Source organism: Lactuca sativa, chromosome 5 (genome assembly GCF_002870075.4).
Source record: "Lactuca sativa cultivar Salinas chromosome 5, Lsat_Salinas_v11, whole genome shotgun sequence".
Lineage (NCBI taxonomy): Eukaryota > Viridiplantae > Streptophyta > Magnoliopsida > Asterales > Asteraceae > Lactuca > Lactuca sativa.
In genome coordinates, this window is record NC_056627.2 from 151,656,632 (window position 1) to 151,681,068 (window position 24,437).

The window sequence follows — 24,437 nt, forward strand, 5'->3', positions numbered from 1 at the left end:
GCAACACTTACCAATTTCTTAAAACAGTCGAAATTTAAACAAGGATAAGTTGACCCCACATTATTTCGAAAGAAAGTTGGGAATCATCTAATGCTTGTTCAAATTTATGTTGATGATATTATTTTTGGCTCTATGACCCAGCTTTGTCGAGTGAATTTGAGAATTTGATGAAGAGTCAATTCGAAATGAGCATGATGGGTAAAATTAACAATTTTCTTGGGTTAAACATTCATCAAAGTTGAGAAGGAATTTTCATTAACCAAGAAAAATACACGAAGAACTTGCTTGAGAAGTTTGGAATTACAAATAGCACGAAGCTAAGAGTGCCAATGGCAGTTGCAACGAAATTAACACCTTCATTAGATACACCTGCTATTGATCTTACTTTGTTTAGAAGCATGAGGTTGTTTACTATATTTAACTGCAAGTAGACCTGCTATCATGTTTTTTGTATGTAATTGTGCTAGGTATCAAGAAAATCCAAGAGAACCACATTTAATAGCTGTGAAAAATATCTTTCGTTATCTCAAAGGAACAATTTCGTTAGGATTGCGGTATCCTACGAAATCTGGATTTTTCATTCAAGCCTTTTCTGATTCAGATCTTGGTGGATGTACTCTTGATAGAAAAAGTACAAGTGGAGGATGTCAACTACTGGATGGGAAGCTTGCCATTTGGCAATCGAAAAAGCAAACTTGTGTTACAATTTCCACTGTTGAAGCTGAATACATTTCTGCTGTTTCTTGCACTTCTCAAATCATCTAGATACAAAAGCCAATTGTGTGATTATGCAGTTAATATGAAAAAGATTTCATTGTATTGTGATTCACAAAGTGCTATACGCATTTATCATAATCTAGTACAACATTCGAAAACAAAACATATTGTTCTTCGTTATCATTTCATAAAAGATCACGTTGAAGATGGAAATATTGAAGTTCATTTTGTGAAAACAACTGATCAACTTTCTGATATTTTCACAAAACCTCTTGATGAAAAATCTTTTATGAGAATTTTGGCAGGTTTGGGAATGTTAGATGTGAATTTTGTATGATGATCAATCATACAAAATTAACGAAGTTTTAATTGGTATAAAGGTGTCGATTCAGAGGCAAAATGATTCATTCAGAGGCTGATCATATTAACCATTCAGAGGTTACTATTCACATTCAGTACTTCGACACGCTTCGTTTTCGTATATTGGAGCTGAAAATTTTCGTGTGTTTGGTATCATCTTTAAATTTCGTTAGTTTTTCTTTTATTCTTTGAAACACTGAAAAACCAAAATTATTTTCATTTCTTTGTAATCATTTTCGAAAATTCCAAAATTCCAAAAAGATTTTCTTTTGTTGCATGTCTTATTTTTCGAAAATTTCAAAATCACAAAAATATTTTTCCTTATTTTCAAAAATATAAAATCCAAAAAGATTTTTGTTACTTTGTTTTTTTTTTTTTTGTTTTAGGTATCAAGGATGATTACACGAAGAATTTTTCAAGGGTCATGCTTATGTTTCTTAGGGAAGGTATTTTTCTTCAAACTATACACTAGTTAAGATGTCCCCAAAAGCATGTTGCTGCATGTCGACCAAAGCCTCCAAAGACTCAATGTGTGTTTACGAAATCCTTTTCATGTGAAATTTTCTTCCCAATCAGGCTTATATTCGCATTAGTCACTGAGCTACCTTACTCTTTTCAAATGAGTTAAGAGTTTACTGTTTGGTCCAAGTCAAACAGAGGTACATTCGAATCTTCAATAATCTTTTTCATCACAAAATTCTTACCACTTTTCACACACAAAGACACATGTTCAAGTGGTCATTGATCAAACCAATCATGACTTAGACATGTCAAAATATATGTGTTAATGATCTTAATTCATTAGACCTTGATGCAAGTGAAACCCAAATATACGAAATTATCAAGGAATTGACGGGGAACTTTGTTCCAGATTCTTATGAAACACTTGTTTCTGTACCAAAAATTTCGTATACTCCAAATCACATTCTTTCGTATGAGACGTCTTGATCAAATGTTCGAATCCCATGACATTTGTTTCCCAACAAGATCCAGCTCAAATATTTTTCCTTGAATGTGATTTTTGTGTGAGTATCAATTCTTTTCCTTAATCACTTTTACAAAATTTTCCAAAGCAACTTGTCACTGACTACACTGGTCAAACAAGTAACTTCAGTTACAATTACTCACCTTATGTTTAGGATGATGTGCAACAAAATTCGTAAGCCACCCTTTTAAGCCTTGAAAAAGAAGCCCTTTGATACTTCTCTATAAGTATTCGATTGTAATTCATGGGAACATACACAAGCTGTTGATTATCTCTCTTGATAATTAGCGAAGCAACCTTTGCCCGGGGATTAACTGACTTCGTATCTAAATTTTAGACATCACAAAACCCAAATTTTTGTTAATTTGCTTCTTATCTTTTTCCTTGGCACACTACACTCACGAAATCCTTGAGGTTCTAAGTAATACCAACTTAGGCTGAAGATTTCACAAGACTGGTAAATGATTTCGTTTCGAATCCCAAAAACGAAAGAGCCTAGCCTCCAATCCGAAGGGTTCGAGCTTATCCACTTTGTACTCACGAACAGTCTAAAGTTACTGTTTGGCAACTTGGCCCTCATTTCAAGGTATTTATGAGACGTGATGGGATAAACAGCTACTGGTGTGATTTTCAAGGAATGACGTGGCCTACTCTTTAATGATAAACGGTTCAAATTATTTTGGGCTTACCTATATAAGGAAAATACTTTTCCTTTGATCATTACGCGATCAAAAATTCTCAAACGACCAAAAAGCCCTAATTTTTCCAAAAGCTTTCAATAACTCGCAAATAGAGGCTATTCAGAACTCCAACACTGAAGAGGTTGAATCTCAACCTTTGATGAAAATTGAAAGCACCAATTACCAAGTTGAGGCCAATGTTTCACTGTATCCTGAGCAATTGAAGATGCTAATCGTTTCTCTGAAACGATCTGGATTAGCAACTGCAATGTTCAACTCATTCGTTATCCCGATTAGATGGTTGTCAATGGCTGCCTCAATTGCTTCTTATAACAAGGCAACAGATCCCATCACCTTCTATTTGATAAATGACAAGAGAGTTTGCTTGACGATGAAGATGTTCACTCAGTATCTAGAAATTCCTAACTCTCCACCATTCTTTAAGCCTACGAATCCATAAATCATGCACATGTTCAACGAGATGGGTCACCAGCCCCCACTCGAGAAGATTAGTGATTTCAAGAAATCAGGACTTCCTTGTATGTGGATTTTTTTTTCTTTTTAATTTACCTCATTGATGGGAAGAAGTGTAGGACTTAACAAAGGCGGACTGGAAGTTTATGCAATGGTAATGGGTCTTTACTATGATTTGAGTGGTAATTTTGCCACTCAGTTATGGAAGGAGTTTGTTAAAAGTTTGGAGAACACCAATCTGGTAAAGGGGATTACGTGTGCAAGGTACTGGAGCCTTGTTCTTGAAAAGGTATATGAAAAAGAGGGAATTCAAGTCCCTGCTAATGAAACTACTGCTGAATTTGCAAAGTATCAGTTTTCGAAAGTTGTGGAGGATTATGAAAATATTTTTCAAAGTGTAGCACGAATTCCAGATGCTATGCTAGAGAAGGTGAATCCTACTCACATGGTTCTAGTGAAGTATTTGAAAACTATTAATCCCGATGTGGAAACAGGGGTTTTGCTTACAGTCGAAGCTGGAACTTCTAAACAATCCAAGAAGTCTAAGGTTGATGAAGCAGAGGTACCAGTTACAAATATGAAAAAGTCTACATCCAAGTCTCCTAAGAACAAGCCTGAAAGTAATACAAAGAGGGCAGAAAAGGTTGTTGTTGTTAAGCCTTCGAAGGAGGTGATGCCATCAAAGTCGGGAGTATTGAAAAGATTACGAAGATTGTTACACAAACGAACTTTGTCTAATGACTCACAGATAGTTTGTAAAGTTCAAATCAGTAACAAAGGGGTCATTGTTCGTGAGATACCTGCTCCTGCTTCTCCATCATCTATGAAAAGAAGAGCTGAAGATGTAATTAATCATATCTCAAAGAAGCGGTAAAAACGAAAAATCGTTCTTCGTGATGATTCGTCCGAAAACGAAGTGGTCCCTGATACACCACCAGTTTCGTCTTCTCCCATGGTAACTTCAATTCCTATCATTTCATCAGTTACTCCTACTATTTATATTGAACCTTAAACAAATATTCCACTCAAAATAGTGGTGACCATCTCAGTTTCTAAGGAGGTCCGTATTTCAAACATACCTGCTAACGTATCTGATACAGGAGCAAATGTTTCAGTAAATGTCGACGTTTCGCAACCCATTTCTCTTTCTACTTCATTACCAATCATTCCATCATCGTCATTGGTTACGTTACCACCATTTTATTCTTCCTATATCCATTGTCACCACATCACCAATTTTTTACAATATCCTTAAACAACCTATCACAACTCTATTTTCATCACAATCCACTGAACCACAAAAGCCTCATTCCGATGATGAAACAGAAGGAGGAGGTTTCGGAGGAACATTTGATGATTTGCACTTCGATTCAGAGGAAGAAGATATTCCTGATCATATGCTTATGTCAGGAAAATAATTTAAAGTTCTCAATCCAAAACATAACTCTATTCTTCATTTTCAAGCAGACTCGGGTGCAAAGCATTCTGTATCAGGAATAGAAGTTGATGTGATGCTAAAAGCTATAGAGCATCGTCTGCAAAATAAACTTGATTTAAATGACAAAAATAATGAACTTCGGATCAAAGCTCAGGTTGATCTATATAACTCTTCATTAAAGGAGCTTCGAAATGTTGCAAAAGAGAGACATGTTCTCTTTGTACAAGATGCGAAGAAGGTACGAGAGGATGTGAATCTCAAACTTGAAGAATTGAAGGAGTTTTCGAGTGAAATTCATCAAGTGAATGATCCTTACAACTCAACTCAGGAGAAAGTTGATATCATAACTGGGGCTCTCACTAATTTCATACAATCATTCCAAGCAACTGTACCAACGTTCGAAGCCAAGGCAACTGAAGACAAAAATCAGTTTGCGAAAATGAATGCCCTACTTGTAGAGTTGAAAGAAGTTGTCTCTAAGCCCACCCCAACTTCATTCTTAACTCCTGAGTCTCTTACTCAGAAGTTAAACATTATTTACCAAGTCCTCCAAAAGTCTGTTGCTCCTATCACAAAGTTTGCTCAGATGTTGCCACATAATGCCCCACCTGCTGTCACAAGGGTGGAAGGGGGAGAAAGGAGGGTGAGCAAAGGGTCGAAGAATGATAATAAGGGAGAAGGCATTGGAAAAACAAATGAAAATGCATAGGTTGTAGGGAAGATTATGACTTCACAAATTTTGACTTCATTACCTACCAAAATTGATCCTATTACAACAACAAAGTGTGACTACAAAACCACTTGCAAGACCTATTGTCAAAGGAATTCTAATTGGTTCCTCAACTGAAGGGGGAAGCTCAAGTTCTTCAAAACTGAATCCTATTTTGAAAGATAAAGGGAAAGGTATTGTAGTCGATAAGTCAAAAGAAGAAAAGAAAGCAGAAGTCGAAGCTGAAATAGAACTTCAGAGGCATATTCAAAGTATCATGAGGCTGAGGTAAAGTGATCCTCCAGGCATGCAGAAGGGAGATCCGAAGAAACTCTATAGTTACGAATCTATAGAGTCAAGGGTTGCATTAAACCACATGTATGCCTTTGAAAAGAAGCCAAAGAAACTTATTCCATAGCCAACACAGACATGAATCGGCTTGATTTCCCTATTAATGAAATGATGTTCATTACAGCTCAATAAAAAATAAGCGAGAAGTTTGAAAATGCTGATGACTACACACACATGAAAATTCGTTTGCATGTTGTACTTGGAAAGGAACCTAAAGAAGTATGGTCTCTTATCAAAATCAAGAAGGTTTTTGCAATAAAGAAAGATGTTTTGTTCGAAGACATGATACAAAACTTTAGGTATCATGTTGTTTGTGCGAACAATCAACAAGCTGACTTCAGTATAGCAGATTTCCCACTAATGAACTTGAATGGTCTAATTCAAGTTGCATTAATCTTAAAGGATATGCAAGCATCTCAACTCAAGGGTACAGACAAAGAGGTGTTCAGACTTGGTCTTGCTCATATTAAAATTTTCATTGATAATTACTATGATTGTCTGGCCCTGACGGACGAAGAGTTGGCTTCGGGTATGGATAGGAAAATAACAGTTGCTATGTTACCTTTGAATTCACAACCAGAACTGAAGAATTATGCAAATGGTGAGATATGCTTAAAGCCTTTTGGCATGGTGTTTGTTGGAAAAGATACAAAAGGGAAAGCCAAAAGATTCTTATTCCAAGTTGCTGAGATAGAAAGATAGATAACTTCACAATATACAAACTTCATTGTTCGTATGAATAGTTGTACAAAGAATAAAGGAGACAAAACCGAGTTGAAGAAAGTGTTAACTTGGTATTCGGAAATCATTAGGATAATGCACTTCGATGCTCAGATTCTCACGAACTAAGTAGTTCGACTCGTTTAGAAAGGGGGAGATTGTTAGGGTCGAAGTCTTGTTGTAAAGAGTCAAAGTGTATTTGCTTTATTTCGTATGTAATGTATTTACTAAGTCATTTTTATGTTCGAAGTGTAACTCCTAGACTTGGTATTTTTTGTACTCTCGGTTTCCTATAAATAGGAACTGAACATAGAGTTAGATAACAAGTTTTCCCTGTATGTTGTCTACTTTGGTACTCTTGTTCATTTGAGACTAATATGAGCTGAAACCAGATTCTATTTACATTTTGTGTTCTTGATTGATCTTTGGCTTGTTTAACTCTAATTTTATTCGATTTCTTGTTACAATTACACTTCAACTTCACAGTTTATTTATTTATTTTATACATTTTTTCTGCTTACAACTTCCAGGTATTCTGTCTTTATCCACCAAGTTTCTTCCTACAGTCACAAATTATGTCTTTATCCACCAAGTTTCTTCCAGGAAAAATCATGTTGCAACCCAGCCATAAGTATTAGGGAGATTTTAATGGGTAATTTCATCATATGGCTCATCTGCTTAGAACAATAGGTTCACCCATCACTCACATCCATTTATTTGATCACACACTTGGAAACATACATGTAAAACTCGTTTATTTACACATATGTATTACTTTATGAGTTTTTTAATATATATGGAAAACTCATTTATTCATGTAGGATGAAAACTCAGGCAATTCTTCAAGGGTTTACTTGCCATCCATGGACAGCCACCCATGACACCAAGTTCATCATTTTTACTTTCCATCCACGCTGGGTGGCAACCCAATGACACGGAGGATTTTGTTCGACATGATATATGAAAAAAAGGTGTCCTTAATAGCAATGTAGTACCAAGTTATATAGTTAAGGAAAACCCCTTAATAACAATGTACTATCAGATCCTCTTAATATCAATGTATTACAATTTCTTCATAACTTGTTTGAAATGATGTTATTAGATGAAATTTATTGTTTGCTATATATTTGTTTCCATATTTTGTATTATGTGTAAATCAGTATCATAAACGCACATCGTAAATGCATATCGTAAATTACTTCTAAAGTTTATGACACACAAATGTGTGTGATCTTCACTTATGACAGGGACTTTAATGATACGCATTGCATACCGTAAACGTGTATCCTAAGGTTACGACACGCAAATGTGTGTCATATTCCTTTATGATAGGGCCTTCCTTGACACACATTGTGTGTCGTAAAGGCGCATCATAAATGCACGTCATAAGTTAACGACACGAAAATGTGTGTCGACTTCCTTTATTACAGGTCCTTCCTTGACACGCGTTTGTGTGTCATCTATGGCTTTTACGACACACAATGTGTGTCATTAAAGGGTATTTTTGTTGTAGTGAGAGTTGTAAAATCATGTTTCGAGAAGTTTCTTATGTAAGGATTGTGGAAAATAAATGGATCAAGTAAAGGCCTTGGCCTTCAAGGGAATATGGTTTAGACCCTATTGGATGTTAATAATATTGGTTATACAATTCGAGCCTTTGGTTTGTGTTTTAGAGTGAAAGGGTAAAACAAGAAAAGTAATGTTTTAGACTGCTTTCTTAGAATAATAATTTTAGTTCGGTATGTTTTAAGTTAAAAGTAATTAGATAGGATTTCGAAGCTCTTTAATACCTTTTCGTACATATAAAGAACGCAGAAAACGAAGTTGGAACGAAAAAGTTATGGCTATTTGAAATTAAACTGGAGAGTCTGGAAGTACGCTAGGCTTACACTAGGAGTACGTTGGGCATACTAGGCTGAAACATTCGCATTTTTACGTTGTTACGCTGGGCTTAAATTTAAGTACATTGGGCGTACCACCACTCTGCAAAAACCCTATTTTCATGAATTTTAGCCAAATGTAAGGTCTCTAACCCCAAGGGGGTCCTTCCTATCATGAGCCTCCACCCCCTTGAGCATCTACCTAGAAACCCTAGCCTCCTCTCACTTATTTTGAGCCTTGACATCATTTATGAGCTTATTTCTCCACTGGAAAGTGGAATCTTGCAAAACAACGTGGTGGCAAAGTGTATAAAAGAAGGATTCAAGCATAGATCCAACAAGATTACATCATTTCTGGACCTTTTTGAGTATAAAACTTTAAACTTGCTCATTCATACATCTTATTATTTTTCATATTCTTCACTTTTTGGTCACTTTAGTGCATAAAGTTTAGATCTTGAAATTTTGTGACCTTGTTATGGATAAAGTTGGAAACTTTATATATATAAACATCATATTGATTCAGATATGAAGGTTGGAGACTTGGACTTAATGGATTAAGTTGAGAAAGATGCATTTTTGGTCCCTTTGAGATAAATACTAGATCTTAGTTGTTTTGACCATCCTAATGGATAAAGTTGGAAACTTTATCCATTATGGAGCTATTAGAAACCATAAAAATGTGATATTGGTCCTTTTATCCCCTCTATGAAAGAGTTATGATGTCTTAATGGATTATTAAGTTAGGGTTTTAGCTTTTTTGACTTTGTCTAGCCATGGAAAGTCATAAAGTGGGAGACTTTATGACTTAGAATGATGTTTTGGGTCTAGATCTAAGTTTAGATGAAAGGTCCTTAAGGAATAAGCTCTTAATACGAAGATTTGGATTCATAAGGAGTACGTTGGGCGTATGAAGGGGTACACTGTGCGTACTAGGTTAGATTCCTTTGGTTTTGGATGAGTTGCGACTACACCCAATAGAGTATTTGAGTATGTGGGGCGTACTCAGCTAGATTGATTTTCTTTTGAATTTTTAACTTGGTGACTTTGACCTTTGACCTATGGTTAAACGAAGTTTTACCTACAGGTATTTTGGGTATTTTGAGCAGTAGTTTAAGATGAGGCCATTGTTTGTTGTATAGATGACCTATAAAGTAGGCTTTGGAGCAACGTTCTTTTTTGTTATCTTTCGAACTTTAAGGTGAGTTTCCTTATTATACTTATGGGTGGAAGGTACCAATGTCGACCACAGGTTATGTATCATAGTATATAGGATGTTGTTATACTGTAGTGATCTGGATGATTATCTGTTTCTGTTATATGTTCATCTATAGCATATGTCGACATAGTGTAGTTAGGTTAAGGTAATAATGCTCTATGCAGAGGAGAACAAACCTCGAAGCAATACAGACATTAGCTATGGGCCTAAAGAAGTTTGATGTATGGGTATTTGGGTATTTCTAGTAGTAGTTTGAGACTATGCTATTGTTTGTTGTATAGGTGACCTGTAGAGTGGGCTTTGGAGTTGCGTTCTTTTTTGCTATCTTTCATACTATGAGGTGAGTTTCCTCATTGTACTTGTGGGTCGAAGGCACTAATGTCGGCCCATTCAGTTATGTATCTTGGTATATATGATGTTGCTAAATTATAGTAATATGTTATATCTACATGATTATATGTTCATCTGTTGCATATGTCGACATAGTGTTGTTGGGTTGTGACAATACTACTCTATGCGGAGGTCAAGAAGCCGGGGAGAAACCCAGACATGAGTTGTGGGCCCGAAAGGCAAGCCAGAATCATGTTGTGCGCTTGGGGGTAATCCAACCCGATGGCCTTGGACCCTATGGTATTCCATTCTAATGACTGATTGGACCCATTGTACATTGGCATTCTAGTTCGATGATCGATTGGGCTGGGGGTAATCTAGCCCGATGGCTATAGACCCGAGGATATTCTAGTCCGATGATCGATTGGACTCAACAAGCATGATTCTATATGTTATGTGGTAGTATTTTGGGGTTCTCACTAAGCTTTGGCAACCGAAGGCTTGAACATCCTTCAACTTTTATCAGATTTGATTTTGGGATACTCTGATTTATGATTTTGACATTTTTGAAACTATGTTTTGTAAACATTTATGGATTTTGGTTTGTTCTGAGAATTGAAATTTTACGTTGATTTTTGGGATGTTACAACCCTAATTTGATCTATTCACCTAATATGCAAATCATTTGAAAACATTTGGCTCTGATACCACTGATAGGGTTTTTGAAGGTTACAAAATCATGTGGTGGAAAATAACTTAGCTCTTAAGTTCACACGCAACCTAATTGGATCTATGTTTTCACTATTGAAAGGTATAAACTATGAACATCAAAAGAACCCTATGGAAACCTTAGATATTTTGAAATACATAAAAACATCAGGGTTTAAATACTTTTTAGTTATTATTGTAAATAAATATTCAAATCCTTCTTCAATAGGAACTAGAAGCAAGCACTAGAAATCTTGTGCATCTAATGGTTCACAGTCAAACCCAAGCAATTAGGAAACTTGAAGAGAGGGGAGAGGGGAGGTATAATTTTGGCTGTCCTTTTGAGAGAATTGATGGCCAAAATATGAACGGTATAATATTTTTAGCTGGGAGGAAAACCCTAGATAACCCTTACTTGATTAAAATAATAATATTCAAATAAGGTAATTAACTGGTTTCCTAATTATCTTCAAGGTATATACCCCAAACCCTATAATATTACCCCAAACCTTTTGTTCAACAATTAAACAATTATAGCTTAGGTCCTTGTACTTTTAACCGAAAATTAATTCTAATTAATTTCTGATTAATTCCTAATTAAATAATACTATTTCTAATTAATATATTATCCTCATAACATATTAATAAATCATTTATTGCTATTTATTAATCATAGAATAAATCAATAAATTAGTCTCTTTCTTCAAAGTCATCCTATTCACTTACGAGGTCTGAGGGCAAGCCAAAAGGACTTTGCTAATAATTTAAGTATATACCAATTTAGTTATTGGCTTAGAGATCTAATCCAACACAAACTACATGGACTGGATGTGAAATCCCAAAATGATTCTTAGGTATGAGGGCAAAGGATATGTCCTCAACAAACCTCTACTAGAAATCGATGAGTCAACTGCTACTCTACAAGAGCTTGCCACCTAAAAGAAAGACTTTGACGACCCAAAAAAGGTTGCTTGCATAATGGTGGCAACCATGGTACCTAAGTTGAAAAAGTTCTATGAGGACTAGTGGCCATATAATATGTGCTTCGATCTTGCGGAAAAGTTTCACAAGAAACCACGTCAAGAGAGGTACAAGGTCATTAAGGCATTAATGGCTTGCAAGCTAAAGGATGCAGAATATGCCTACAATCACGTGCAGAGAATGCAAAGATATATGGAGAGACTGAAAATATGAATGTGTCTTTTGACAAAGAGTTTTCCATACACATGGTCTTTAACTCTTTGCCTCCAAATTATGATCAGTTCATTTTGACATATCATTTGAATAACTTATCATTTGAACAACATAGAGACTATGTTCACCCAACTCAACAACTTGCTACAAACATCTAAATCAGGGATTAAAAAGAATCAAGTCATTTCTGCAACAGGTACTCCAGTCCAGCCATTAGGCAAAGCAGGGGAAAGAAGAGGAAGGAAAATCCCTAATAAAACTGGAATGGAATGGGTCATGCTGGATCGTCTAGCACTAAGCCCAAACCCAAGCCTACTTATGATATTCCAGCTGTAAGTGATCCTAAAGAGGTTGTTTGTTATTATTGCAATGAGAAAGGCCATTGGAAACGAAGTTGTACCAAGTACTTGCAGGACATAATGGATGGTAAAGTCAAGCCATCGTCGGCAGGTATATACACAATTCAAGTCAATAACTCACAACTTACTCATTCTTGGGTCCTTGGTATAGGATGTGGTTTCATACTAGTTCTAATTTGTAGGGACTAAGAGAAAGTGAGCAAGTGGAACATGGAAGAATAAATCTGATCATGGGGAATAGGCGATGCTCACATGTTACCAAGATGTGAACATATAGTCTAGTGCTTAGTAGTGATGTTAGAATTTATTTGTTAAATTGTGGTTATTCGTCAGAGATGACGCGAAACATTATTTCTTTTTATGCATTGTTCAAACAAAGTTTTCGATACTCTTTTGATGATTTGATAGGGTCGATTTTAGCTTATAAAAATGGTGTTTTTATCTTTAAGCTTTACCTTGTAATTGTGTGTATGAAACGATGACTTGGGTTGATAACTTGGGCAATAGTGTATTTATATAGATTCTTCTAATGGTGTAGAAAAACCATGCTTGTGGTATTATCGTCTTGGACACATTAACAAGAAACACATCGCCCAACTCCAAAAGGATTGAGTGTTGGAATCATTTGAATTAAGGTCAGATGATGAATGTGAGTCTTGTCTTTTGGGTAAGATGAAAACTCATCTTTCACTAGGTCTTGTAAAAGAGGTGAAGGTTTGTTGGATCTCATACATGCAGATGTGTGTGGACCCTTCAGATCTACCACAGGGGATTCAACTCAATTGTATGTGACATTTACGGATGATTATAGCAGATATGGGTATATCGACTTAATCAAATATAAATAAGAATCATTTGAAAAGTTCAAAGACTTTAAACACTAGGTCGAGAATCAACTGGGTAGGAAGATAAAGATGCTTTGATCAGACAGAGACGGAGAGTATCTTAGTATCGAGTTCCGCAACTATCTCGATAAATGTGGAATAGATTCACAATTAACTCCTCCTAGGACCCCACAACTTAATGGTGTAGCTATGAGGAGTAATCAGACCTTCTTATACATGGTTCATTCCATGATGAGTCAAGCTTGCATACCTATTTCTTTTGGGGGTATGCCTTAGAGACAGACACCCATATCCTTAACCTTGTCTGTACTAAGAAGGTTACCAAAACACCTCACGAGATGTGGACAAGGAAAGTTCCCTCACTAGCCTAAAGGGTTTTGAGCATTCTAACACTTCCTAAGTGTACATGCAACCCTAATAACCTTGGATCTATGTTTGTCTAATTATCATGCAAAGTTGAATTCCAAGGTTATATTCCTATCTAGCATACATGGGGAACAACTTTTTACTTGAATGAAAGATAGAATAACTTACCTTGTTGTTGCTTATGTTCCTTGAAACCTTGTGAGCCTAGCACCCCAAGTGTGATGCCTCAAATGCTTCACACAACACCAAATGCTCTTGGAAAGACTTTTGAGAGAATACACACTTCTTGAAAATTGGCCAAGCCCTCTAGTTTCTTATGTGTAATGTGTGTGTAGTCAATTTTTGTGGAGAATGGGACTCTTATATAGTGGTGACACATCTAGGGTTACATAATGTGTCATGACTCTTCATTTCCATGACCCATGGGTTTGTAACTCCCATGGAGCATCCTATGGGTAAAGCCCAACTTGATAATCCATGGAGCCTCTTAGCCCACTATACAAGATATGAATGATTTACATAATCAACCCATATATTTAATTAGTTATCTTTTGATCACTTAATTAATTCTTGATCAAACTAATCAAATAATATTATTAATATATTAGAACTTATAATATATTAATAACCTCTAAGCATTATTTCTCTCATTTAGTCTATCCAATTGCATGGTGCCATGCAACCCAAATGGACCTTGCCGGGTCGGGTCAAGTACACCCAGAAATAGTTATGGACTTAGACACCTTATCCAACAGTCTCCCACTTGGATAAGTCTAATAACTATAACTCTAGTACTTCAGGAACCGATCGGCAACTGTAGCTCTTTCAAGGTTTCTTGGAACTGAGAAGATGATGGTACGCCATTTAAGATAAGGGATCATATAATCCTCCGTTCTAGATATCATCCGGACAAATACATCGAACAATGTCTTACTTATTGTCCAGTAGTTTGTTTCCCGATTTCCGGTTTGTTTGACAGAGAACTTAATTGAACACATCAACTTAGTTCTGACCGGGCCTGGTACATAGGTCAAAACAAAATCATCGAGGGGCCCAGATATCAGCTTCTAATCCAAGAAGGAACAGATAAACTTCGACTCATATGTTTTTCTACCACTCATTGAATTATACACAAAGGCACGTTTTATAACATCGAGTTACCAATGCGTTTTCGTACAATCAATGCGTAACCAACTTGTAAGTAACAAATCATATCTCTAGGTTTGAAGACTTATATGATATTACCGTCTCACGATCACTCGAGATAGAATTCCATGAAGTGATTCCACTGAGCGTGGGTTGTGTCCAATGCTCAGAACTTATGAGCACTCATGATTGTTGTAGCCTTGTCCAACACCTTAGACCTCTGCAACCAATCATGACAGTCTTGATTCATACCTACTTCCGACATATGACCGACTGTGGAGGTTTGAATAATATGTTATACCAAACAAGATTATTCTGGAAGTCAAAACATGCAAAATAAATATAGTAAAAGATCGACAAGAGATTGCAACACTTTACTCATAAATAAAACACCTTTTATTCATCATCTAATGTCAATTACACTTTACAAATTTCGAGGTTATCTAACTACTAAATCTAATATCATCCTTCAGCCCTATGCTCCGAGCATGCTGGAGATGCTTAACCCGAGTCAGTCCCTTCATGAGGGGATTTGTCGGATTCTCATCCGATGATACCCTCTTTGCCACGAGGAGTCCTTCTTGTATTCGATGTCTGATGAAATGGTATTTTCTGTCGATGTGTCTGGATCTTCCGTGATCCTTTGGTTCTTTGGCTAAGGCAACTGTGCTTTCACTATCACAGAAAATTTCCATTGGCTCTTTAATAGCTGGTACAACTCCAAGGTCTCCAATGAAGTTCTTCAGCCATATCGCCTCCTTTGCCGCCTCGCTGGCTGCAATATACGTTGATTCACAAGTTGAATCAGCCACTGTCTCTTTCTTGGAAATCTTCCAAGAAATTGCTCCTCCGTTTAGGGTAAAGACCCAGCCTGACTGAGAGCGGAAATTATCCTTATCAGTCTGGAAGCTAGCATCACTATACCCTACAACTCTCAAGTCATCATTCCCACCGAGGGTAAGGACCTAGTCCTTAGTCCTTCGTAGGTACTTGAGAATATTCTTTACCGCAGTCTAGTGTGCCTTGCCAGGGTTCGCCTGATACCTGCTAACCATGCTCAGGGCAAAGGCTACATCAGGTCGAGTACACGTCATAGCATACATGATCGATCCTACAGCCGAAGCATAAGGTATACGACTCATTTCTGCTATCTCAGCCTCAGTGCTAGGGCTTTGTGTCTTACTCAATCTAGTGTTACTCTGGATGGGTAACTCTCCTTTCTTGGAGTCCTGCATGTTGAATCTCTTCAGCACCTTATCCAAATAGGTACTCTGACTAAGTCCAATTAGTCTTTTACTCCGATCTCTCAAAATCCTTATCCCTAGAATATAGGTAGCTTCTCCTAGGTCCTTCATAGAGAAACACTTCCCAAGCCAGGACATAACTTCCTGCAGAGTTGGGATGTCATTTCCTATGAGTAGTATGTCATCCACATACAACACCAAAAAGCTAACTATACTCCCACTAGCCTTGACATACACACAAGACTCATCTTCACTCCTAGAAAAGCCAAATTCCTTGACCTTTTCATCAAAGCAAAGATTCCATCTGCAAGGTGCTTGCTTCAATCCATAAATGGATTTCTCAAGCTTACACACTCTATTAGGGTACTCGTTGCTGACAAAACCTTCTGGCTGACTCATGTAAACATCTTCAGCCAATTTTCCATTAAGGAAAGCTGTTTTGACATCCATTTTCCATATTTCATAGTCATGAAATGCAGCTATGGCTAAGAGAACCCGAATAGACTTAATCTTGGCTACCGGAGAAAAGGTCTCATCATAGTCCACTCCAGGAATTTGAGAGAAGCCCTTTGCAACCAGTCTAGCCTTATAAGTGTGTACTTTACCATCCATGTCGGTCTTCTTTTTGAAGACCCATTTGCACCCTACTGTCTTACGACCTGGTACATTCTCAACCAAGTTCCAAACTTGATTGTCATACATGGACTGTATTTCGCTGTCCATAGCCTCTTTCCACTTGGCTGACTCAGGGCCTACCATGGCTTCCGCGTAACTGTTAGGTTCATCCAGACCTATCAGTGTCTCATCACTGATAAGTGTGTCTCCTTCTGCAGTAATATGGAATCCATAGTAATGCTCAGGAGCATTCCTAACCCTTGTGGAACGCCTCAGAGGAACAGACTTGTCAATTGGCTCAACAGGAGTTTCCTCCTCAAGTTGAGTGCTAGGGTTTGAAGTTCCTTCACCGGTTGACTCTTGAATTTCTTCAAGATCAACTTGCCTCCCACTGTTTCCTTGGCTTATGAACTCTCTCTCTCTCTCGAAAGAAAGCCCTCCTAGCTACAAAGACCACATTTGCACTAGGTCTGTAGAAGAGGTAACCAAAGGATTGTTGTGGGTAGCTGATGAAAATACACCTCTCGCTTCGGGGTTCGAGCTTATCATGAGTCTCGCGCCTCACGAAAGCCTCGCAACCCCAAATCTTGATGTGGTCTAGTTTGGGTACTTTACCAGTCCACATCTCGTGAGGAGTTTTGGCAACTTTTTTTTGTAGGGACTAGATTAAGGATATGGGCGGCAGTCTCTAAGGCATACCCCCATAATGAGATTGGTAGCGAAGCTTGACTCATCATGGAACGAACCATATGCAACAAGGTTCGATTACGCCTCTCAGCGACGACATTCAACTGTGGTGTCTTGGGAGGTGTCAATTGTGAGACTATCCCACATTCCCTTAGATAGTCGAGGAACTCTGAACTAAGATACTCACCACCACGATCGGATCGAAGCATCTTAATGTTCCTGCCCAATTGATTCTCGACTTCCTGTTTAAATTCCTTAAACCTCTCGAAAGTCTCTGACTTATGCTTAATTAGGTAGACATATCCATATCTACTATAATCATCGGTAAAAGTCAAATAATAACGATTAGCATCCCTTGTGGCATGTTTGAATGGTCCACACACATCCGTGTGTACAAGGTCCAACAAACCTTCACCTATCTCACAAGATCCTGTGAAGGGTGACTTTGTCATTTTTCCAAGTAAGCATGATTCGCAACTATCATCTGACTTTAGGTCGAATGACTCCAAGACTCCATCCTTTTGGAGTTGGCCGATGCGTTTCTTGCTTATATGTCCAAGACGACAATGTCATAATGATGCTTTATCCAAGTTATTATTATTAATAGAATCAATACACAAAACATTATTTCCTAAGTTATCTACAACAGATACAGCTTCATACACACCATCACAAGGTAATGCTTTAAAATAAAGAACATTATTAAAGAAAGCATCAATAGAACCAACTTCATTATTAAATGAAAAGGTAAACCCTTGTTTGTACAAAGCATGAAAGGAAATAATATTTCTTGCCATTCCTGGCGAATAACAACATTTATTCAAATCTAAATTCAACCCACTATTTAGCGACAAAGTATAAACTCCAATCTTGGTGACAGGTGTAACTTTCCTATTCCCCATGATTAAGTTTATTCTTCCTTGCTCCACATTCTCACTTCTTCTTAGTCCCTGCAAGTCACAACAAATATGAATACCACAACCGGTATTAAGGACCCAAGATTTAGAATGGAGTGAGTTATTAGAGATGATAGTGTAAATACCTGCATGGTTGGGTTTAACTTTCCCATCCTTCACATCTTGCTGGTATTTTGGGCAGTTCCGCTTCCAATGAGATTTTTCATGGCAATAGAAGCATTCAGCCTCTTTTGGGTCAGAAGAAGGAGTGATGGAACCTTTCTTGGTTCCACTTGAAGAAGAGTCATCAAGGGTCCGAGCCTTGGTACCCTTCGAAGATCTCTTTCTTTTCTTCCCTCGACTTTTCCCGATTGCCAAAACCGGAGTAGAGTTTGGAGTAGGAGTGTTAACAACCGACTTCCCCTTAAGACTTGTTTCTGTAGTCTTGAGAAGTCTCTGAAATTTGTTGAGTGTGACCTCTTCCTTATTCATGTGATATGTCATGAGGAATTGATCAAAGCACGATGGTAAGGATTGCAAAATGATATCTATTGCGAGCTCCTCAGGGAAGGTCACATTAAGCTTCAGCAAACGATCCACATACCTTTGTATTCTCTGCATGTGGCTCGTGACGGATTCCCCGTCCTTCATCATGGCTGTTATCATGGAGCAGATGATCTCATACATCTCTTGTCGTGCACTTTGATGGTATCTTTCCATCAAATCTTGGTGCATTTCATAAGGGTAGAAATCCTCATAAGACTTTTGGAGTTCCGCTGTCATCGTGGCCATCATGATGCAAGCCACTTTCGTAGCATCCCTTTCATGTGCCTGAAAGTCAGCGATCTCCTGGGAGTTGCAGTGGTCTCATCAATCTCCTTAAGCTCCTTGTCAAGGACATATTCTTTGTCCTCGTAGCGGGTAATCATCCTGATGTTTCTGATCCACTCATTGAAGTTGGATCCATCAAAAGTGACTTTCCCACACAGGTTCATAAGGGTAAAGGAGTTATTAGGATTAGAGCCAGAAGCAGTATTGTTTGAAGACATTTGAAAGAAAAGGACAAGATTAGTTTAGATATAAGAGAGTCATTAATAAAACACCCAAATGTAATATTAAGGCTAGGATCCAATAACAATATAATATAACTTAGAAGACGTATGCCATAATCTAAGCTATACTATATTTGAAAGGTAGGTGAATGACGATTCACTAATTTCCACCACGAAAACCGAAATATTCGATATTAGGTTTTTGATTGGTTCTTAGAAATTCCTAGATTCTTTGAGATTCAATGAACTTTTCAGAGGCATGTTTCAATCTCGAGTGTACCCTCCAAGTTTTGTGACTGGGATACCGAGGATCACAAAACGAGGTGTGAAGTAACCATGCAAATCACTTGGTACCCTTAAAGTTTATTACTCAATCGATGTGCCAGTAAACCACACATGCTCCACCGATACTATAATAGACCTTAAGTCACCCTTTACCTACCTTGTTAAGTCCAAGTTAGTGTGCTGGTTAACCACACACGCTCCACCAACGACTTAAACAAAGTGTAAAGTGTAATTTCATGGATTAGCACCTTATTCACATTTTTCCTAAAGTAACTAAGATTGGGAATTTAATAAAACATTTAGTTACTTTATAATATTCATCATACTTTTAATGAGAATTTATAAGTCCTTGTCTTACCCGTTCGGCTAACGACCCTCCACCGGTCAAGCAAGCGGTGGGTGAGAGTGGACACCCATTAAGTTGCCATTTTATAGGCAACAACCTTATACCCACCTTGTAGACCAGCTTCGTGAATGAGGCGTACTAGCGGTAAGACGACTTTGTTCTTATACATATATATATATATATATATATATATATATATATATATATATATATATATATATATATATATATATATATAATTCTTAAATCATAATAATATAAGTATAAGGGTTGAATTTTAACTTTTAAAATACTAAGGGGTGGAACTAAAGTTTTAACTTGACTTTACTTGTTCCAAAACTTGAGGGCAAGTTTTGTAAACTTTCAAAAAATTTCATTTCTTGTAACTTATGAGTTTAATAGAGTAATAAAATGAAGACTCTCCATTTTTCTAACTCTTGTGTTCTTTTAATGGTTTTTATTCCAAGTGACTTTTGGTTTTCCATAACTTGACGACAAGTTATGGACTCCATTAAAACACATTATGATCAAGAATTAAACTACCACATAGGTTACAAATAATTCCTATGATCATCTAAACATCATAAGGTCAAAAACATGAACATAAGCACTTTCATGAATCAAAACTACACTTAAAACTTTGTAATTTTGATAACTAGTTGTTGTAAATGAATTAGCAAATACATTACACCATCTAAAATAAGTTTTCAAGTACCAAAAAAGTCCAGCCATTAGGCAAAGCAGGGGAAAGAAGAGGAAGGAAAATCCCTAATAAAACTGGAATGGAATGGGTCATGCTGGATCGTCTAGCACTAAGCCCAAACCCAAGCCTACTTATGATATTCCAGTTGTAAGTGATCCTAAAGAGGTTGTTTGTTATTATTGCAAAGAGAAAGGCCATTGGAAACGAAGTTGTACCAAGTACTTGTAGGACATAATGGATGGTAAAGTCAAGCCATCGTCGGCAGGTATATACACAATTCAAGTCAATAACTCACAACTTACTCATTCTTGGGTCCTTGGTATAGGATGTGGTTTCATATTAGTTCTGATTTGTAGGGACTAAGAGAAAGTGAGCAAGTGGAACATGGAAGAATAAATCTAATCATGGGGAATAGGCGATGTTCACATATTACCAAGATGTTCACATATAGTCTAGTGCTTAGTAGTGATGTTAGAATTTATTTGTTAAATTGTGGCTATTCGTCAGAGATGACGCGAAACATTATTTCTTTTTATGCATTGTTCAAACAAAGTTTTCGATACTCTTTTGATGATTTGATAGGGTCGATTTTAGCTTATAAAAATGGCGTTTTTATGTTTAAGCTTTACCTTGTAATTGTGTGTATGAAACGATGACTTGTGTTGATAACTTGGGCAATAGTGTATTTATAAAGATTCTTCTAATGGTGTAGAAAAACCATGCTTGTGGTATTATCGTCTTGGACACATTAACAAGAAACACATCGCCCAACTCCAAAAGGATTGAGTGTTGGAATCATTTGAATTAAGGTCAGATGATGAATGTGAGTCTTGTCTTTTGGGTAAGATGAAAAATCACCTTTCACTAGGTCTTGTGAAAGAGGTGATGGTTTGTTGGATCTCATACATGCAGATGTGTGTGGACCCTTCAGATCTACCACAGGGGATTCAAATCAATTGTATGTGACATTTACGGATGATTATAGTAGATATGGGTATATCGACTTAATCAAATATAAATAAGAATCATTTGAAAAGTTCAAAGACTTTAAACACTAGGTCGAGAATCAACTGGGTAGGAAGATAAAGTTGCTTCGATCAGACAGAGATGGAGAGTATCTTAGTATCGAGTTCCGCAACTATCTCGATAAATGTGGAATAGATTCACAATTAACTCCTCCTAGGACCCCACAACTTAATGGTGTAGCTATGAGGAGTAATCAGACCTTCTTATACATGGTTCATTCCATGATGAGTCAAGCTTGCATACCTATTTCTTTTGGGGGTATGCCTTAGAGACAGACACCCATATCCTTAACCTTGTCTGTACTAAGAAGGTTACCAAAACACCTCACGAGATGTGGACAGGGAAAGTTCCCTCACTAGCCTAAAGGGTTTTGAGCATTCTAGCACTTCCTAAGTGTACATGCAACCCTAATAACCTTGGATCTATGTTTGTCTAATTATCATGCAAAGTTGAATTCCAAGGTTATATTCCTATCTAGCATACATGGGGAACAACTTTTTACTTGAATGAAAGATAGAATAACTTACCTTGTTGTTGCTTATGTTCCTTGAAACCTTGTGAGCCTAGCACCCCAAGTGTGATGCCTCAAATGCTTCACACAACACCAAATTCTCTTGGAAAGACTTTTGAGAGAATACACACTTCTTGAAAATTGGCCAAGCCCTCTAGTTTCTTATGTGTATTGTGTGTGTAGCCAATTTTTGTGGAGAATGGGACTCTTATATAATGGTGACACATCTAGGGTTACATAATGTGTCATGACTCTTCATTTCCATGACCCATGGGTTTGTAACTCCCATGGAGCATCCTATGGGTAAAGCCCAACTTGATAATCCATGGAGCCTCTTAGCCCACTATACAAGATATGAATGATTTACATAATCAACCCATATATTTAATTAGTTATCTTTTGATCACTTAATTAATTCTTGATCAAACTAATCAAATAATATTATTAATATATTAGAACTTATAATATATTAATAACCTCTAAGCATTATTTCTCTCATTTAGTCTATCCAATTGCATGGTGCCATGCAACCCAAATGGACCTTGCCGGGTCGGGTCAAGTACACCCAGAAATAGTTATGGACTTAGACACCTTATCCAACATAGCCCACATCAAGGTTTGGGGCTATGAATCGTTCATTAGACGAGATACTCATGAAAAGCTACAACCTAGAAGTGAGAGGTGTGTTTTCATTGGCTACCCGCATAAGTCTTTTAGCTACTTGTTCTATGGACCTAGTGAGAACATGGTATTTGTAGCTCTAAGGGGAATCTTTCACAAGATAGAACTCATATTCAAAGAGGATAGTGAGAGTGCAATGAACCTTGAATAAATTCAGGAGTCAACAAGTGAAAGAGCCTTAGAAGACACTAACACTCAACCAGAAGATGAGACTCATATTGAATCCATCGACAATTCATTACCTCTTTATTGATCAAGTAAGGTTAGCACGCCACCTGCGTTCTATGGTTTCCATATAATGTCAGATGTTGACAAGTTTATCAATGATGGTACACTGGTAAATTTGGATAAGCCAACTAACTATAAGGAAGCGATGGCGAGCCCTGAGGCTAGCAAGTAGGAAGAGGCAATAGATAGCGAGATCCAGTCTATGCATGACAACCAAATTTGGAATTTAGTTGATCATGTACTATGTCGAAAGATAGTTGGGTGCAAATGGATCTTCAAGAAGAAGACCAAAATTGAGGGAAAGGTACCCACATTAAAGGCATGACTGACTGTGAAGGTCTATACTTTAACCCAATGGATTAACTACGATGAGACCTTCTCACTAGTGGCTAAGATAAAGTCTATCAGGATAATGCTTGCCATAGCTGCCTTTCAGGATTATGAAATATGTAGATGGATGTCAAAACTGCTTTCCTCAATGGGAAGTTGGATGAGGACGTTTACATTATCTAGACAGAGGGCGTTGTACGAGCAAAGTTTCATATTAGAGTGTGTAAGATTGAGAAATGAATTTATATATTGAAACAAGCATCTCATAGTTAGAATCTTTGTTTCCATGAGAAAGTCAAAGAATTTGGTTCTTTAAGAGTGATGAAGAGTCATGTGTATGTCAAAACTAGTGGAAGTATAGTGACTTTCCTAGTATTGTATGTTGATGACATACTCCTTATGAGAAACGACATTCCAACCATGCAAGAAGTAAAATCTTGGCTTAGAAAGTGTTTCACCATGAGGATCTAGGAGAAGCAGCTAGTATTCTTGGGATAAGGATTCTGTGGGATTGAAAGAAATGCGTTATTGGTCTTTGTTAGAATACATACTTGGACAAGGTAATGAAATGGTTTAGTATGGAAAATTACAAGAAAGGGGAACTACCCATTCATTGTACTGTCAAGTTGAGTATGATTCAAAGCCCCAATACAAATGAAGATATAGCTGGCATGAGTTAAGTCCAATATGCTTTGGTTGTAGGTTCGATCATGTATGTTATGATGCGTACTCACTCTAAGGTGTCTCATGCTTTGAGCACGGTGAGTCACTTTTAGGGAAATCATGGCAGAGCTCATTCGACTGTAGTGAAGAATATTCTTAAGTATTTGTGAAGGACAAAGGAAATGTTTCTAGTCCTTAGTGGCAATGATACTTTGAGAGTGATTGGATATAGTGATGTCAATTTTTAGACAGATTGAGACAAGTTCTGTTCTCAGTCGGGTTGGATGTGTTTGTTAAATGGTGGAGTGGTTACTTGGAAGAGTTCCAAACAGGAAACTGTGGTTGATTCTACTTGTGAATCATACTACATCGCAATGAGTGATGAATCAAAGGAAGCGACTTGGTTGGTTGAATAACTTTATCAGTGATCTTGGAGTACTCTCAACCATCCAAGAGCCATTGGAACTTTTATGTGATAATGAATGCGCGGTTGCTTTGACCCAAGAACCCAAGGATCATGGTAGATCCAAGCATATCGATAGAAAATACTATTACCTCAGACATATGGTTGAAGAAGGTCATCTCCTGGTAAAGTAAGTATCCTCAAAAGATAATTCAATAGATCCTTTCACAATGGCTCTGAGTAAGGTTAATCATAACCAACATGCTAGGAGCATAGGCTTAAGAGA

The 24,437-nt window shown here is 37.1% G+C and overlaps 1 protein-coding gene across 1 annotated transcript; it reads left to right on the forward strand.

Annotated features, from left to right (window-relative positions):
* The first annotated feature begins 329 nt into the window (after positions 1-329).
* LOC111890453 (uncharacterized mitochondrial protein AtMg00810-like) lies at positions 330-765 on the forward strand. Its single transcript, XM_023886572.1, has 2 exons — positions 330-403; positions 468-765. The coding sequence occupies exons 1-2, from the start codon at positions 330-332 to the stop codon at positions 763-765; spliced, it is 372 nt and encodes a 123-aa protein (XP_023742340.1).
* The last annotated feature ends 23,672 nt before the right edge of the window (positions 766-24,437 follow it).

Excerpts from the sequence above, each read along its gene's own strand:
- LOC111890453 (XM_023886572.1), top strand. The coding sequence starts at position 330 with ATGGCAGTTGCAACGAAATTAACACCTTCATTAGATACACCTGCTATT. Across the intron at positions 404-467 it reads ACTTTGTTTAGAAGCATGAG|GTATCAAGAAAATCCAAGAG; the intron begins GTTGTTTACTAT and ends TAATTGTGCTAG.